The sequence below is a fragment of the Bufo bufo genome, chromosome 1, assembly GCF_905171765.1.
Source record: "Bufo bufo chromosome 1, aBufBuf1.1, whole genome shotgun sequence".
NCBI classification, from domain to species: Eukaryota; Metazoa; Chordata; class Amphibia; order Anura; family Bufonidae; genus Bufo; species Bufo bufo.
Window position 1 is genome coordinate 797,641,327 of NC_053389.1, and position 19,021 is coordinate 797,660,347.

Sequence of the window (19,021 nt, forward strand, 5' to 3'; positions counted from 1 at the left end):
ACTCCAAAGAGACAAAAACCGATGTTAAGGCTGATGAGTTGGAGTGGGAGAACTCCTCAGATGCTGCAGAGCCTCTGAAGGAGAGTCTGCCGAAGTGTGAAAAGCCACTGAAGAAGCAGAGGACTCTGAAACTGCCGCCAAATCTGAGGAAACCACTGCTGAAGAGAAAGAAAAGACTGAGCACAAGTCTATAAACTAAAGGCCCAGGAGGCCCTGAACAAAGAGAAGCAAGATTCTATTAATTGCTATGGGGCTCTTAGTTCACAACATAGGATCCTCAAGAATCAGAATGAGGAAATGAAGAAGCAGTTGTCTGACTTACAGGTGGAGCACAGCAATCTGAATCTAGAATACCGCAAAAGCTTAGAGCTGCGCAATCAGCAGCTGACCCAACTGCTGAGTCAAAGAGAAAGGAAAGTAGAGAATCAAAACGGGCAAGAGCGCATCATTGTCGCTCGTAAAAGAGTAGAAAGAGAGTATCTGGCCATTGGATGGGCACTGGAGTCCCCTAGGCGTTATCTACTGAGTAGAAAGTCATTATTTGTGACAAACTGAGTTCTGCTGGCCTGGGTGTGGCAGAATAAAGGGAAACGTATGATGCTGGCTACATAGTCCGGAGGACACTGTTCGATGTCGAAAAATGCTCAGATCTCCAGTCTGAAGAAGAGGTAGGGGATATGTGGTTATGTGCACAGTATAAGTTCTGGAAGGCGTGTATATCCCACCCAGATACCTCAGCTGGGTCAGATAAATAAAGTCCAGAAAGCTGCAGAGGTTTCAACAAAGTGTAGTTTGCTGAGGCAGTTTTGTTTACATTTTGTTCTGAGTTGAATTTTATTTGGACTGGTGGATAGGTTTGGTAGTGGGATCTGCCATTCCACACTCTTCCAGTATGGGTATTCTCTTTTACCTGAGGTCAGATTTGAAATAAAACAAACAAGAGGTGTTTTAACTGCAGACTGTCAGCTTTATTTTGAGGGTATTTACATCCAAATCAGGTGAACGGTGTAGGAATTACAAAAGTTTGCATATGTGCCTCCCACTTGTTAAGGGATCAAAAGTAATGGGACAATTGGCTTCTCAGCTGTTCCATGGCCAGGTGTGTGTTATTCCCTTATTATTCCCGTATTATCCCAATTACAATGAGCAGATAAAAGGTCCAGAGTTCATTTCAAGTGTGCTATTTGCATTTAGAATCTGTTGCTGTCAACTCTCAAGAAGAGCTGTCACTATCAGTGAAGAAACCCATCATTAGGCTGAAAAAACAAAACAAACCCATCAGAGACATATCAAAAACATTAGGCGTGGCCGAAACAACTGTTTGGAACATTGTTAAAAAAAAGGAATGCACCGGTGACCTCAGCAACACCAAAAGACCTGGAAGACCACGGAAAACAACTGTGGTGGATGACTGAAGTATTCTTTCCCTGGTGAAGAAAACACCCTTCACAACAGTTGGCCAGATCAAGAACACTCTCCAGGAGGTAGGTGTATGTGTGTCAAAGTCAACAATCAAGAGAAGACTTGAGTGAATACAGAGGGTTCACTACAAGATGTAAACCCTTGGTGATCCTCAAAAACCGGAAGGCCAGATTAGAGTTTGCCAAACAACATCTAAAAAAGCCTTCACAATTCTGGAGCAACATCCTATGGACAGATGAGACCAAGATCAACTTGTACCAGAGTGATGGGAAGAGAAGAGTATGTAGAAGGAAAGGAACTGCTCATGATCTTAAGCATACCACCTCATCAGTGAAGCATGGTGGTGGTAGTGTCATGGCGTGGGCATGTATGGCTGCCAATGGAACTGGTTCTCTTGTATTTATTGATGATGTGACTGCTGACAAAAGCAGCAGGATGAATTCTGAAGTGTTTCGGGCAATATTATCTGCTCATATTCAGCCAAATGCTTCAGAACTCATTGGACGGTGCTTCACAGTGCAGATGGACAATGACCCAAAGCATACTGCAGAAGCAACCAAAGAGTTTTTTAAGGGAAAGCAGGGGAATGTTATGCAATGGCCAAGTCAATCACCTGACCTGAATCCGATTGAGCATACATTTCACTTGCTGAAGACAAAACTGAAGGGGAAATGCCCCAAGAACAAGCAGGAACTGAAGACAGTTGCAGTAGAGGCCTGGCAGAGCATCACCAGGCATGAAACCCAGCATCTGGTGATATCTATGCATTCCAAACTTCAGGCTCTAATTTACTACAAAGGATTTGCAACCAAGTATTAAAAAGTGAAAGTTTGAATTATGATTAATATTATGTCCCATTATTTTTTGGTCGCTTAGCAAGTGGGTGGCACATATGCAAACTGTTTTCCTACACCATTCACCTGATTTGGATGTAAATACCCTCAGATTAATGCTGACAGTTTGAAGTTAAAGCACATCTAGTTTGTTTCATTTGAAATCCATTGTGGTGGTGTATAGAGTCAAAAATGTTAGAATTGTGTCGATGTCCCAATATTTACGGACCTAACTGTATATATACACACATTATTTTATAGAGATGATAGAGAGCTGCTGTGTTCGGTATTGTAAAGGAACATCCTGAGCCTTCAATCAGATAAGAGATGGTTTTCAGACTATTGCAGACTCTCTCTTGGCACTGTAGACAACCTAGAATCACTGATTGATATTTATAATAATAATTAGAGATGAGCGAATTTTTCAAAAATTCCATTCGGATGGTTTGCCGAATTTCCCCAAAAATTAGATCCAAATTAATTCATGACGACCTGACTACATAGGATGTCTCGATAGTAGTTGAATTTATCCTCCCACTCAGCGGGTGGTAAAAAGACCCCCCATTTTGGAAATGTAATCCGTCTGCCTAATTATGATAATTTGGCTGTCACTACGCAAGCAACTGAGCATGCATCGGGCCATTTGCGCAAGGGACTCAGAGGGACTCCCTACCTCCATCTCCACTGCATACTGCCACAGTGAGTCGGGGTCATCTGTCAGGTCTTTCTCATCGCCCTCTAGCTCCTCCTGCTCCTCCTCTCCTGTCACTTGTGCAGAAAAACCACCTATTTCTGTATATATTGCTTGTGCGTGATTGTCCTCCTCCACGGTGCTCATGTGGCCATGAGATGTAGGTGCCATGTCTCTTGTCCCTTGGCCAGCCATATTTGGCACCATCTGTTCCAGAACATGAAGCAGTGGAATGATGTTTTTCATCACATAGTCCTGGCTACTGACAAATAAAGTGGCCTGAGCAAATGGCAGGTGTCACACATGAGCTGCCACAGGCAAAGTTACACAGGGGAGTGCTTATGTCTATCTGCATCATCAAGAAAAAGAAATTGTTTATGGCCTTCCTCTGCTCATATAGTCAGTCAAACATGTGGAGGGTGGAGTTCCAACGGGTGGAAATGTTGCATATACTGTAAGCAAATGTTGGGGAACGCCATTCTGCCTTTGCAACTCAAGACGGGTGTGCATTGCAGTGTAAGAGTGGCTTAAGTGAATGCAGAATTTCCTGGTAATTTTCAGGATGTTTTGCAGATGGGTGGAAGACTTCAGGAACCTCTTTACAAGCAGAATAAACACGTGCACCATGCAGGACGCATGGCTCAGCCCTCCTTGATGGGCAGCGCCGACACAATGTTCTTCCCGTTGTCCATGATCATGGTTCTGATTTTCAGTTGGCGAGGAGAAAGCCAGGATTCGATTTCTTGAGGAAGGACGCGGAGCAGTTCGTCCCCTGTGTTACTCCGTTCGCCCAGGCAAACTAGGTGCAGAACAGAAAAATAGTGGTAGGTTGTGGTGGCTTACTAGCAAGTAGTTATAGTATTGTGCTACAAGCTCATATAGAGGGTATCACCCCACCCTCTCTTAAAAGGCAAATGTAACAATAGAATAATGAGCGGGCACTCATACACTTGGCAACCAAATTGACATATGCAGAAAATATTTATTAAATCCCCATAAAATACAAGTAATAAAATTTATAAGAAAAATATAGCAATAATATACAACATTACAATCACATATATTGTGGTAGATATAATCGATACTATATTCGATAAAAGTATATTCGATAAAAATATTCGATAGATTGATTGGTAGAAAATTCAATGTTGGAATATTCGATAGAATATTCAATACCACTCAATAATATATATCACACCAGAAACTTCAAGTATTGTCCAGATCTTATATATGCTGTTATTTGGGAAAGAGAAGGTATTTTCTTCTAGAGCTCTATCCCAATTTGGGAAACTGAATGTCACTGAAAATGTTGTAGGTGTATTCACTGGGAGCGCAATATGTTCATAAAGTGTCCACAGGAATCCTGATAATGTGAAAAGTCTCTTATAGCATATCCTTTTAAGGTCGATATAAGCATTGAATCGAAGAATAAATCGATATTTGGCTTACCGTCTAGCGTCTGCTGTCTCCCTATTGCTTCAATGGAGCTTTAAATATTTGCCGGCTTATTCAGTCACTCCATACAGCAAGCTGGTTTAGATTTCGCGGGAGTTCCAAAGATCGTGGGAGTTGCCACTCTGTTCCGCAATTTCCTTCGGTGCAGCTTTCGACGATAAGAATAATTAATCCTTTACTGTATAAATTTTCTTCTGTATGGCCATACAGTATTATCGGAGGTTTTTCAAATTCACTTGTTTCACCATATGCGTTTCGGGTAGATTCACTCTCCCTTCCTCAGTGGTAGGTGCAGAACAGCGTGACACCAACGTGCCCTGCACATGTGGTATGCTGGAGGTGCACATGTTGTATGCTGAATTGAAGTTCCATCACATATAGTCCTATCAATAAATTAGCCACTTGCATCGCCCAGCTACTACTATTAATCATCAAAACAAATAAATAGCAATTGAGCCAAAGAACTGTTTCCCCATAAAATCAATTATTTATTAAAAAAACTATAAAATAATCCAAGTAACCAAAAAAGTTAAGGAGATGAGAATACCAACACAGGGTGGTATCACCACACGTTCCTCCAACATGTATATTGTAATCAAAGAATCAATACTATCATTACTGATGGCATTATAGTGATGAAAGGTAGCGATGGACAAACATCGGCCGGGACGATTCGCGAGTGCGCGTTCACTATCAAATATTCGCGAACCGCGTGTTTGCGGCAGACCCCATTGATTTAATGAAAAACCTTCAGGTCATATTTGCAGCCACCAAATACTTACTAGAAGTGCACAAATAGTCCCACAACATAGTGACATACCAGAGGTGGATCAATGACAAAATTCTCATAAAAAATATGTATTTTATTCAGGGGCCATGCGTCTTAGGGAAACTCTCAAAAATGTGCCCTGCTGGAGCCTAGAAAAAAAAAATTTGGCCACGGGAGTACAGGCCCCAAAAATTTGGCATTCACCTGACAGAAAAGAACAAGTGATTATCTGGTTGGAGATATATTAGACGGCCACTGGATAACTATTTTACTGTAGGACAGTAGAGGCACCAAAAATTAGGCATTCACCTGACAGAAAAGAACAAGTGCTTATGTGGCTGGAGGCACATAGGGCAGTCACTGAAATACAATTTTACTGTAGGCTAGTACAGGCCCCAGAAATTAGGCATTCACCTGACAGACAAGAACAAGTGATCATGTGGCTGGAGGTACATTAGGTGGTCACTGGATGACAATTTTACTGTAGGCCAGTACAGGCCCCAAAAATTTGGCATTCACCTGACAGACAAGAACAAGTGATTATGTGGCTAGAGGTATATTAGACGTTCACTGGATAACAAACTGTAGGCCACTGGAGTAAAGGCCCCAAAAATTAGGCATTCACCTGACAGAAAAGGCCTTTTATTCCGCTGTATATACATAAGACAAGGACCATTCTTTGTTCTGGGTGGTGGGGATATGTGTGGGCTGGCATGAGGAAATTCAATTACACGTGGTCATCACAGATGTTGGATTCCTCCGAGATCCATGCCTCATTCATTTTTAGAAATGTGAGGTAGTCCACATTGTCGTGAGCTAGGCAAGTGCGCTTATTGGTCACTATCCCCCCTACTATGCTGAACGTCCTTTCGGACAGGACATTCAACGAGGGGAAAGCCAAGAGTTCCATGACAAATTGTGCCAGCTCTGGCCACAGGTCAAGCCTACACTCCCAGTAGTCCAGGAGTGCCTCGTTTCTTAGAGCGTCCACATCAGCCGTTAACCAGATGTAGTCGGACACCTGTCGGTCTAGGCATTCCCTGAGGCTGGATTTGGAGGGCGGCTGTCGATGGGTGCAACAGCAGAACGCAGCATCTCTCGCAGCAAGGCCTGGAAATGCTGCATTCTGACAGCCCTCTGTGATGCTGGTAACATGTCTGCCATTTTGTGTCTGTACCGGCGGTCTAAGTACGTTGCCACCCAGTACTGGTCCTTGCCTTTTATGCTTTTTATACGGGGGCCCCTCTTTAAACACCTGAGCATGAAGGCCCCCATTTGCACTAAATTGGAAGCTGTGGAGCGCCCTTGCTCCTGCTTATCGTCCAGGAGAATGTCATTCTCGGTCTCCTCCCCTCATCCATTGACAACACCAGGGATCTCAGAAAAGTTTAAAGCCTGCTCTTCTTGCTCCTCCTCCCCCCAGCCACCATTCTCCTCTGACTCCTCTTCAGACTCCTGCTGACTTGTCTCAGAGGGAGTATCCCCCTCTGGGAATTCATTCAGCATTGCAACTTCCTCATCTTCCAGCTCCTGCTCCTCAACTGTTGATCAATGAAACAACGCAATGCACGCTCCATAAAGAAGGCGTAAGGTACAATGTCACTGATGGCACCCTGGCTGCGACTGACCAGTTTGGTGATCTCATCAAGTGGCTGTAGAAGTCTGCATGCATGGCGCATGAGCAGCCACTGGCGCGGTGAAAAGAAACCAAGCTCCCCAGAACCTGTCCTGCTGCAGAGTTCCTAAATTTTAGTTTTCCTAAATCTTAGTCTATAAATTCACGGTTGGTAATGTCCCTTCTTTCTTAAAGATACTTTTTCCTCACGTTTATTAATTTTGTTTTCTTCGCATTTTCTATATCTTGCCCGAGCCCTTTGAACCTTGAGATTCCCCTACCTTCCCTCTCTTTTTCTTGATACTCTATTTAATAAGTGCTAGGAAGTTGGTCTCTGGAATAGGTGCCATATCCTCTAGGCCTTTGCGGCCCATGGTAAAGTGTCATGTCTTCTTCTTTTTCCTCCCTTGTTGAATCAGCCAGCTAAGCGCATCGAGGCCCTAAGGGTAAGACTGCATGTACACAAGACTATACATCATCATCATCAGAAGCGGAAGGCTAAGTGAGCCACTCAACCAACTCTGGTGTGTCCTTTGACGTAACCGCACGCACCTTCTCCAACTTCCCCCTTAGGCTCCGGCCTGGTGCACCTGCCCAACCCCTACCACCCCTGCGGGACGACCTACCTTTTCCTCTGCCTGTCATTTTCAAAATGACCCTGTGCTAAAGTCGCTAGAGAAGAGCAGTATTTGTGGAAGTAGGTATATCGCACGCCTCAATCAGTATTTGGTGGAAGCTGGTATATCAAACCACTTTAATCAGTATTTTGCGGAAGCGGGTATTTAGAACCCCTTAAAAAATATTTAGTGGAAGCAGGTATATAGCACCCCTCAATCAGCATTTTGTGGAAGCAGATATATAGAACCCCTTAATCAATATTTGGCGGAAGCAGGTATATCGCACCCCTTTAATCTGTATTTTGTAAAAGCAGGTATATTAAACCCCTTAATCAGTATTTTGTGGTGCAGGTATATCGCACCCCTCAATCAGCATTTTGTTGAAACAGGTATATAGAACCCCTTAAACAATATTTTGTGGAAGCAGGTATATCGCACCCCTCAATCAATATTTTGTGGAAGCAAATATATAAAACCCCTTAATCAGTATTTTGTGGAAGCAGGAATATCGTACCCCATATCTATATTTTGTGGAAGCAGGTATATAGAACACTTAATCAATATTTGGTAGAAGCAGGTATATCGCACCCCTCAATCAGTATTTTGTGGAAGCAGGTATATCAACCCCTTAATCAGTATTTTCTGGAAGCAGGTGTATCGCAAGCCTCAATCAATATTTGGTGGAAGCAGGTATATCAATCCCCTTAATCAGTATTTTGAGGAAGCAGGTGTATCGCAGGCCTAAATCAAGATTTGGTGGAAGCAGGTATATTAATCCCCTTAATCAGTATTTTGTGGAAGCAGGTGTATTGCAGGCCTCAGACAATATTTGGTGGAAGCAGGTATATCGCACCCCTATCTCAGTATTTTGTGAAAGCAGGTGTATCGCAGGCCTCAATCAGTATTTAGTGGAAGCAAGTATATCAAACTCCTTAATCAGTATTTTGTGGAAGCAGTTGTATCGCAGGTCTCAATCAATATTTGCTGGAAGCGGGTTTATCAATCCCCTTAATCAGTATATTGTCGAAGCTGGTGTATCGGGGGCCTAAATCAATATCTGGTGGAAGCAGGTATATCAAACCTCTTAATCAGTATTTTGTGGAAGCAGGTGTATTGCAGGCCTCAATCAACATTTGTTGGAAGCAGGTCTATCAATCCCCTTAATCAGAATTTTGTGGAAGCAGGTGTATCGCACTCCTCAATCAATATGTGGTGCAAGCAGGTATATCAAACCCCTTAATCAGTACACTGCATGCAGAATTATTAGGCAAATGAGTATTTTGACCACATCATCCTCTTTATGCATGTTGTCTTACTCCAAGCTGTATAGGCTCGAAAGCCTACTACCAATTAAGCATATTAGGTGATGTGCATCTCTGTAATGAGAAGGGGTGTGGTCTAATGACATCAACACCCTATATTAGGTGTGCATAATTATTAGGCAACTTCCTTTCCTTTGGCAAAATGGGTCAAAAGAAGGACTTGACTGGCTCAGAAAAGTCAAAAATAGTGAGATATCTTGCAGAGGGATGCAGCACTCTTAAAATTGCAAAGCTTCTGAAGCATGATCATCGAACAATCAAGCGTTTCATTCAAAATAGTCAACAGGGTCGCAAGAAGCGTGTGGAAAAACCAAGGCGCAAAATAACTGCCCATGAACTGAGAAAAGTCAAGCGTGCAGCTGCCAAGATGCCACTTGCCACCAGTTTGGCCATATTTCAGAGCTGCAACATCACTGGAGTGCCCAAAAGCACAAGGTGTGCAATACTCAGAGACATGGCCAAGATAAGAAAGGCTGAAAGACGACCACCACTGAACAAGACACACAAGCTGAAACGTCAAGACTGGGCCAAGAAATATCTCAAGACTGATTTTTCTAAGGTTTTATGGACTGATGAAATGAGAGTGAGTCTTGATGGGCCAGATGGATGGGCCCGTGGCTGGATTGGTAAAGGGCAGAGAGCTCCAGTCCGACTCAGACGCCAGCAAGGTGGAGGTGGAGTACTGGTTTGGGCTGGTATCATCAAAGATGAGCTTGTGGGGCCTTTTCGGGTTGAGGATGGAGTCAAGCTCAACTTCCAGTCCTACTGCCAGTTTCTGGAAGACACCTTCTTCAAGCAGTGGTACAGGAAGAAGTCTGCATCCTTCAAGAAAAACATGATTGTCATGCAGGACAATGCTCCATCACACGCGTCCAAGTACTCCACAGCGTGGCTGGCAAGAAAGGGTATAAAAGAAGAAAATCTAATGACATGGCCTCCTTGTTCACCTGATCTGAACCCCATTGAGAACCTGTGGTCCATCATCAAATGTGAGATTTACAAGGAGGGAAAACAGTACACCTCTCTGAACAGTGTCTGGGAGGCTGTGGTTGCTGCTGCACGCAATGTTGATGGTGAACAGATCAAAACACTGACAGAATCCATGGATGGCAGGCTTTTGAGTGTCCTTGCAAAGAAAGGTGGTTATATTGGTCACTGATTTGTTTTTGTTTTGTTTTTGAATGTCAGAAATGTATATTTGTGAATGTTGAGATGTTATATTGGTTTCACTGGTAAAAATAAATAATTGAAATGGGTATATATTTGTTTTTAGTTAAGTTGCCTAATAATTATGCACAGTAATAGTCACCTGCACACACAGATATCCCCCTAAAATAGCTAAAACTAAAAACAAACTAAAAACTACTTCCAAAAATATTCAGCTTTGATATTAATGAGTTTTTTGGGTTCATTGAGAACATGGTTGTTGTTCAATAATAAAATTAATCCTCAAAAATACAACTTGCCTAATAATTCTGCACTCCCTGTATTTTGTGGAAGCAAATGTATTGCAGGCCTTAATCAATATTTGGTGGAAGCAGGTATATCAATCCCCTTAATCAGTATTTTGCAGAAGTTGGTGTATCGCAGGCCACAATCAGTATTTGGTGAAAGCAGGTATATCAATCCCCTTAACCAGTATTTTGTGGAAGCAGGTGTATCGCAGGCCTCAATCAGTATTTGGTGGAAGCAGGTATATCAAATCCCTTAATCAGTATTTTGGGGAAGCAGGCATATAGAACCCCTAAATTAATATTTGGTGGAAACAGGTATATCGCAACCCTCAATCTGTATTTTGTAGAAGCAAGTATATCAAACACCTTATTCAGTATTTTGTGGAAGCAAGTATATAGAACCCCTTAATTAATATTTGGTGGAAGCAGATATATCGCACCCCTCAATCAGTATTTTGTGGAAACAGGTATATAGAACACCTTAATCAGTATTTTGTGGAAGCAAGTATATTGCACCCCGCAATCTGTATTTTGTGGAAGAATGTATATAGAACCCCTTAATCAATATTTGGTGGAAGCATGTATATCGCACCCCTCAATCAGTATTTTGTGGAAGCAGGTATATCAAACCCCTTAATCAGTATTTTGTGGAAGCAAGTATATTGCACCCCTCAATCAGTTTTTTTGGGGGCAACAGGTATATCACACCGGTTGCAAATAGTTGTTCCAATAGCGCTTGTCCCTCTATATACCTGCGGTATCGCAGCAGAACCGCACACAACTGCTGCACAATACAAATGCACTATAATATACTTTCTATATTAGAAAATATATTATAAGTATATCACACCCCACAGTATATCACACCTATAGATAGCACACCTATACCAGTACTTAAATGGACTTTTGTGGCCCTATTAGCTAGCGTTTGATGTCCTTAACAGTCTGCCCTGCTCCACAAAGCAACCTCTCCCTACACTGGCAAAACACAGAATGTAAAATGGCTGCGAGATCGGGTTCTGTTATAAGGTGGGGGTGTGTCCATATGCTGAAACGTCTCAATTGGCTGTCCTGTCCCACCTGATGGATGTGTCATGGGTCAAAGTTTGGCGCAATGCATAAGAATATGGCGCCTGTGAACATCGTCATATGTTTGCATGTTCGGAGAATCGCGAACGTGCAAAGTTCGCCGCGAAACGATTGCCGGGCTCACCGCAAGGCCATCTCTAATGAAAGGCATATATGCAAATCTAAAATCTATTATGAAGTCTGCATGGCCGTGACCCTAATATAGCTAAACATATAATCATGCCTGAGCATCCTTCAAAACAAATAGGAACAGAACATTAATAAATCAAGAAAAAATGCCATACCAAAGGAGGAACAATGTCAGTGGTCCAACCCTCGTACCTTGACACGCGTTTCGCGTGTTACTGTTACTGTGTTGCTATTCTCCTCTCCTTAACTTTTGGGGTTACTTGGATTATTTCATTGTTTAATTGTTTTATTGTTTATTTAATAGATAATTACTTTTATGGCTCAGTTGCTATTTATTTGTTTTGATGAATGTTTTGATTTATAAATCAACTAAATCCACCCCAAAACTGGTTGTATCAGATCACCCCAATAACAGAAGCAAGGATTACTGGAATTACTGATATATTAAATAATGCAAACAATCTAAAATCTGTATTAATAGATCACTTTGTAACCCTTATTAGTGCAGCAAGGTGTAATAGCCCCTATTACCCAGGCTGTACACTCTCCTATTGGTGTGCAATGTCTCTCCCTGCACTAAGTTCACTGTAAACTGTTGGAGACCGAGCAGGCTGAGACATAACAGGGGCTGGCTATCTGCTGGTTGGCTGTCTGTCTGCATGGCATGTGCAGCAGCAATTTTAGAAAAAATTTGATTCGTTACCACGAGAAGTTCGGATCGAATTCCACTTCATCAAGTTCGATTCGCTCATCTTTAATAATATTGATGGGTATTGAAATTATTAGCATATTTTTACATTACTTGTGTACTATACCAACTGTAATTTCATTTATCCACCAGGTATTGTCTATCTATTATGTGTTTGAGACAGAGAAAGAGAAAAAATGTAACAACTTCGATCTGTCGGTGACAATTCAGGAGGAACCTGACTGTAAGATATTTGCACCTTCTGGTTATTTTTTGATTTTCCATTTACTGTATAACCTGTAGGGATAGAAAGAATATGACCAGTAGTACGGCACATGCCTATCTATGTAAGGACCATGCACAAGAGCACACGGAGACTCTACAGATCAGTATTACAGACCAGTGGCTAATATGCATGCCTCTGTATCGTTCTAGTCAGTAGACTAAAAAAGTAGAGTGAAAACTCTTGGAAATGACCACCCAAAATGGTGTTAACTATGGTCTTATAGAGGGGTGGTCTTGTCAAATAAGAAAGCCAATATGCATAGTGCAGTTTATGATGGAACTAAAAACCTTTAACAGTAAATCTGGTATGGATGAAGGAGTGATCCTCTTAATGATATGTTTTTTATCATGACTATAGTAGCAAAAATAAGAAAGCAAACAGAAACATTAATTTCACTTTCTGTAGGCTTGACCCTAATATATCATCTAGCCCTAAGTTCTGCATCACTGACATAGCAGACTCCAAATCTTTAGTTATATGACTTCTAGAGAGTAAAGATGAGTTGACGACCATAAGTCTCTACTGTATCAGTGCAATATAGCTTTTGAGCTCATGCTGAGACTTCTAGGAATGGCCTGCCAGAAGGGTCAAATGCCAAGTCTTCTTCTTGTGGCCAGTATTCTCTCCTCCTCTAAATTTAATCTCTCCTACCACTAAACAGATTAAAACAAGTAAGAAGGAAATCATCTCTGCTTGACTGGCAGATTCCAACACTGGAATCTTCCGAGCCAAACATCCATACAAACATTTGGTGTCTTGTGGGAAAAGACACCAAATATCTCATACACATAATAAACATACAGACAGAAAAAAAAATCTGGCTTCTGTAGTGGTCAGGGTTAAGTGAAGAGGAATATGATGCTAACTAGTTTTACCTTTTTGGGCATTCAGAGATTCTACAAGGAAAGAGGATACTCGCAGCAGAAGGAGGACTTTTGACATTTGGATCTTTAGACTGTGACAGTTTTTGTTAATGTGTTGTTTAGCAATTTGAAAGTTATGGCCTATCCTACAACACCTTCTTTCCCAGCAACCAGATGCCTTAGTGTAGCTCAGAGCTGGAATTCGGCACCGGAACCACACAGCTCTGTCCATTCTGTAGAGGACAGGACTGGTTACAGTGGGGCTGCAGTACTTGGCTCACAGTAGATGGAACGGTGTAGATGTAGATCATCACTTGTAAAAAGTTGGAAAACCCTTTTATGCTTGACATACGTACACATGAGGTGTTTGATGGCCACTTTCTGAGCAACTATTTATGGTTGGTCTGTGTAGGTTGACATTCTGGAAAACAACACCGTAGTTAATCTGATAAATCAAATTTTCAGGGATTAGTGTCAAGCTTATACTATGTATATGAGGTGAAAAACTGTTTGTAGACCCAAACTCACATACAGTACTGTGGCAATTGTTCTGTACGCTGAAGATATAATAGAAGCACTTCTCTTGTCAATGGGGTGTGTCTAGTATTTCAGCTTGTCCCATTCACTTGACATAACCCATTGACAAAATGGACCAGACAACTCTTGTAAGTGAAATTATATGAAATTGAATGTATCCTTGCAATTTCCCACACAGTTAAGAAACCTGAAGGAGCCTATTCTACTGTTTCTGTTACTATTTGTACCAGGTGAGTTCCATACTTTGCTAATTCTGTGAATGTGAACATAAATATAATATTTACCCCTATATGGTATATAGAGATAGGAGTCAAAAAGCCTGATTTCTTATTTCCACCTCTTTTCTGCCACAATCATCAAGATCATCACTGCCTGTCTTACGTGTTTCAATCATAAGAACTTAGTCATAGCATATGTTACACTGTTAAACGCCCTCTTTAAATAATGTTCCGTTTTAACTAACCAGAGGTGAAGGCCCTCACTTATCAGTGAGTGGTGCATGCTGGGAGTCTCAAACTTGACATTATTTTGTAGGGATTGACTGGTTTACTCTACATTCAGGGCTCTAATCTATTAGCCAGAGGAAATAGTGTCTCAGTCTTGAGGACTTGGTATTTATATGCGTAACATGGGCAGTCCATTGATATTGATGAGAACAGTGTAATGCTTCATTTCATCTATGTTTGGGAAACCCTTCTAATAAAAAAGGGATGCTCAAAGAAATATTATTTCTGTGTTTATTTTGCTATGCTACAAGAAGAATACAACATTTTCAATGATAAGAGTAATCTTCTTTGGAGAATATTATTGTATTGTGGAAAATATCTTTAAGTATATTTTCACCTGGAGGCAATAAATATGAAAAATGCTTGTTGGATTGTAGTTGTATAGACTACCAATAGAATGCAGTTCTCATATCAAGAGACTACATTTATAATCTGTTTATTTTTTTGCAGATTCCTTAAGAACCATGATGCCACCTTGTCCATCATTGATATGTCTATGATGACTGGGTTTAAACCAGATATAAATGAACTTAATAAGGTGAGTTCCAATCAGGTTTGAGTCAAAGATCAGATTTAATAACATAAAAAAAATGATCCCATCAGATTTTTAGAGTAGATCATGTGATGAAGGGACCAAAGATCTCTAATCATAAAGAGTAGATGATTGAGAAATTTCAAGGAAATTGTTATAAAAAGATTTATTCCCTTAGGCTAGTTTCACACAAGCGTTTACAGATCCGTCAATGCTGGACGCTGCTGGAATGCCGTCCTACCCCATTAACTATAATTGAGTACACCAGTGATCCAGCCAAAACCTGGCAAATATACCAAGAATTGGCTAGGCAAATACCTTTATGTCCTACTGATACCCACCATTCTATGCCGGAAGGCACATGCCTTCTGGAAGGCTGTGCCAGTAGTGTGAAACCAGCCTTTCAATAAGGTATTATACATTTTCCTAGCAGAAAGTACAACCAAATGGGAGAATTTTAAAAGTGGACTTTCATTGAGACATTGACTTAAAGAGGGAGAAAGAGATTATACCTTTCAGTGTCCTGGATATACTCAGTTGTAAAGAAGTCTGCACAGCAGAAAAGAGCCCAGGAATCAGCCCAAAAGGCCATTAAGACACCCTGATAGGACAAACAACATCTTGTAGATAATGATCTAGTCCTAAAACAAAGAACTGTCTAAGGTAGAGAGATGATCTTTAAGGATTGCACTCTAAGTTGACCATAAAAGATATTTGCCATTTTTACATTATATTTTCTTGCCATGAATATAAGCCAATAGCAGACAATTACAAGAGGAATTTGGGAGGAAAAACCCTCCATGTGTGCCACTCTTTAAGAAACAGCCATCATAGGCCACTTATAATACAGTGCCCTGGCCACCCTACAAGGCTTGGGTAGGAGTGGTGTAGGACTAGATTTTCTGTGGACACGCCAAGTGAATAAAAGTTATTAAGACTAAAGATGCTTAGATCAAAGCCGATATTATAGAAAATGGGATCCTGGACAGCAAGAAAAGTTGGATTCGGATTTTTCAAAACATACATATAAAACTCAAGTATGAAATTAATTATATTTTCATACAATGCCCACACAGTACTTCCCCCCAGTTCAAAAAACACTACCATACAATGCCTTACTAATACTATATAGTATCCAAGTAATACTGCTGTAAAGTGTCTACTGTATACAATATTTATTATACTTTTATATAGGGATGTGCTTTACAGACATTATCATCACTCACTGTCCCCAGTGGAGCTCCCAATCTAAGTTACCTACCAGTATGTCTCTGGCGTGTGTGGGAAGAAATTGAAGTACCCAAACTCCACACAGATGCCCTTGATCAGAGGACCACAGGGTTGCAAGACACCAGTGCTAACCACTGAGCACCTGTGCTACCCACAGCACTGCCATTCAGTGCAAAATAATACTGCCGTATAATGCATATAGCACTGCAATATATATCCCCGCATATAACACCTAAAAAGTACAAGATATACTTCCTTCAGGGCACCGGAGGTTTACATGCTCCACTCTTTGATGGCTCCTGGATGTCCTTGGGTGAACATTCAATCAAAAACTTCCATAGTGCCCTGATTCAGCCTGCTGGAAGAAACTCTTCCAGATTCTCTTGCATTAGCTTCCAAAATGTGGTAACATTTCCCAGATCGCATAAGACAAAACAGACCATTATCTGAATGTCTGAGGTACCTCACCATCTTTCTGGCCATGGCCAAGCACCTCCTATTACAAATGAATTGCAGATCAAGGAGGTTAGTGCGGATGATTCGCTCAGCCAAACGCACCACCATCTGAAGAGCCTGTCTGTCCTGTTTCGTGCTCCTACCAAACCAGGATTTTATATTCCAGTCAGGATACTCTTGATGATTATCTACAAGATGTTGCTTTACACATACGGATGTAGCAGGGTTAGCACACAACATGTTATCTAAACTAAATGCAACTAAATGCGTTAAGCAATTGCCTTTCAATGGCTTTTGTTTCAAGATAACGCGATGAGTTACAGTAAGAAATTTGAGTTGAGTGTGTGTGTTTCACCTGCTACATCTGTAGGTGTAAAAGTTGTAGTATCCTGAGGAGTAGTCTGAAGTCACTGAGTTGATGAAGACTCTAATGAGTGTTTTTTTTTAAATAAATTTGTATGACATGCCCAAGATAGCTGTTGAGTGATGTGTATACCAAGGTACTGAAAGCAGCCACCCGTTCCATTAGATCACCATTTATTTTGAAAGGGTGATTGATCCTCTTCTGCTTCTTGCTAACATTCACCACCAATTCCTTTGTTTTGCTAAGATTCAAGATGAGATGATTATCCTGGCACAAGCTCACAGGTGCTTTATTTCCTCCATGTAGGCCATCTTGTCAGATGGTTATTGGAAGACAAGCATTTGCAGGAATGGTCATCCCAGATAATTGATATTGATACTTTGGAGAGAGTTCAGAGAAGAGCTACTAAACTAGTACATGGATTGCAGGATAAAACTTACCAGGAAAGATTAAAGGACCTTAACATGTATAGCTTGGAAGAAAGTCGAGACAGAGGGGATATGATAGAAACTTTTAAATACATAAAGGGAATCAACAAGGTAAAAGAGGAGAGAATATTTAAAAGAAGAAAAACTGCTACAAGAGGACATAGTTTTAAATTAGAGGGGCAAAGGTTTAAAAGTAATATCAGGAAGTATTACTTTACTGAGAGAGTAGTGGATGCATGGAATAGCCTTCCTGCAGAAGTGGTAGCTGCAAATACAGTGAAGGAGTTTAAGCATGCATGGGATAGGCATAAGGCCATCCTTCATATAAGATAGGGCCAGGGGCTATCCATAGTATTCTGATATATTGGGCAGACTAGATGGGCCAAATGGTTCTTATCTGCCGACACATTCTATGTTTCTATGTTTCTATGATAATGTGTCCGACTGTTGGCACATGTACCATTAGTGATCCACCAACATTATGATTTATTTTTTACTTGGATTTCCTAACTTAGTAGCCAGTGTAAAGGGGATTATAGTCCACAAACAGAATTCTAATGTAGTTTGAATTTTTTAGTGTCTAGATGAGACAGGACTGTGTGTAATAGGTGACTAATACTGTAGGGGATCCAGGTTCACAGGAAGTGAAGTGATAATAAAGTCTCAGACCAGCCTTTCACAGCAGTTCATCACAAATGAGGTCAATGTTACAGGGTGATACTCATACAAACCGGTTGGTTGTAATTTCTTTGGGACAGGGACAATAATGGGTATTTTGAAGCACACTGGTTTAACAGACAATTACAGAGATTGGTTGAAGATGACAGGGACTTGTACCTCTAATTTCCTTCCATAATGAACTTTTGCCTCCTTGACTGCTCTTTGGGCTTGACTTGATCACTTGTTTGATGGTTGACCAGTTTAGCAATGACATAGATGTTAATGAATCTGATCAGCTTAAATCTTTTTCATTTGGAGCTCATTTTTTGATTTAAGGATCACATATATTTGAGCATCTATATTTCTGTTATCTTGGATATTTTATGTTATGTTTCAAGATTAATCTATGTTCCAAGATTTTTAAAACGTGGATTCTTCATATATTCACAGCTTAAAAGAGAAGTGGACACATACATCTCCAACTTTGAGATCAACACAGGCACATTGATTCTCTACATTGACACGGTAAGAAGTTACTTGCTTTTGCATGGACAGTCCAGGCTTGCCAGAAGTGGGAACCTCTCTTAGCTCATAGAGGGATCATGGGAGGGGAACCTACATCTATGTATTATAAATGTCTCAATATGACATACTGAGCTGAGAGTGGTTGTTGATTTTTTTAAATTAAATATAGTGATTAGAGATGAGCGAATCCAATCCCACGAAGTGTAATTCGATCCGAATTTCAGGATAAATTCGATTTGCCTAGAAGCCGAATTTCCTCATGCTTCGTGTCAGTGAATCGATTTAACCTGAAATGGTATAAAAAATAAAATAAAAATCAAACTTACCTCCTCCATTTGCTCACGACGGGCCACCAGCCTCCATCTTGCTTGAAGATCTCGTCTAAAATCCCATGTGTCACGAGATTACATCATCACGCCGGCAGGCTTGATGACGCCATACGTCACCACTAGGGATGAGCGAATTTTACATTCAGATGCCGCAATCATGTATGAACGCTATCGCAGCTCCCTGTCATTGCACCCGCTACTTTAAAAAAAATGCTCTTTGA

General features: G+C 41.0%; 1 protein-coding gene across 1 annotated transcript in view; it reads left to right on the forward strand.

The window, feature by feature from the left end:
- The window catches only part of LOC120988554 (A.superbus venom factor 1-like), a 413,068-nt gene that overhangs the window by 365,433 nt on the left and 28,614 nt on the right, over positions 1-19,021 (forward strand). The window contains exons 31-34 of the mRNA XM_040416077.1: positions 12,238-12,328; positions 13,949-14,000; positions 14,727-14,814; positions 18,397-18,471. Coding sequence (XP_040272011.1) covers positions 12,238-12,328; positions 13,949-14,000; positions 14,727-14,814; positions 18,397-18,471 — 306 coding nt within the window. The remainder of the gene's footprint in view (positions 1-12,237; positions 12,329-13,948; positions 14,001-14,726; positions 14,815-18,396; positions 18,472-19,021) is intronic.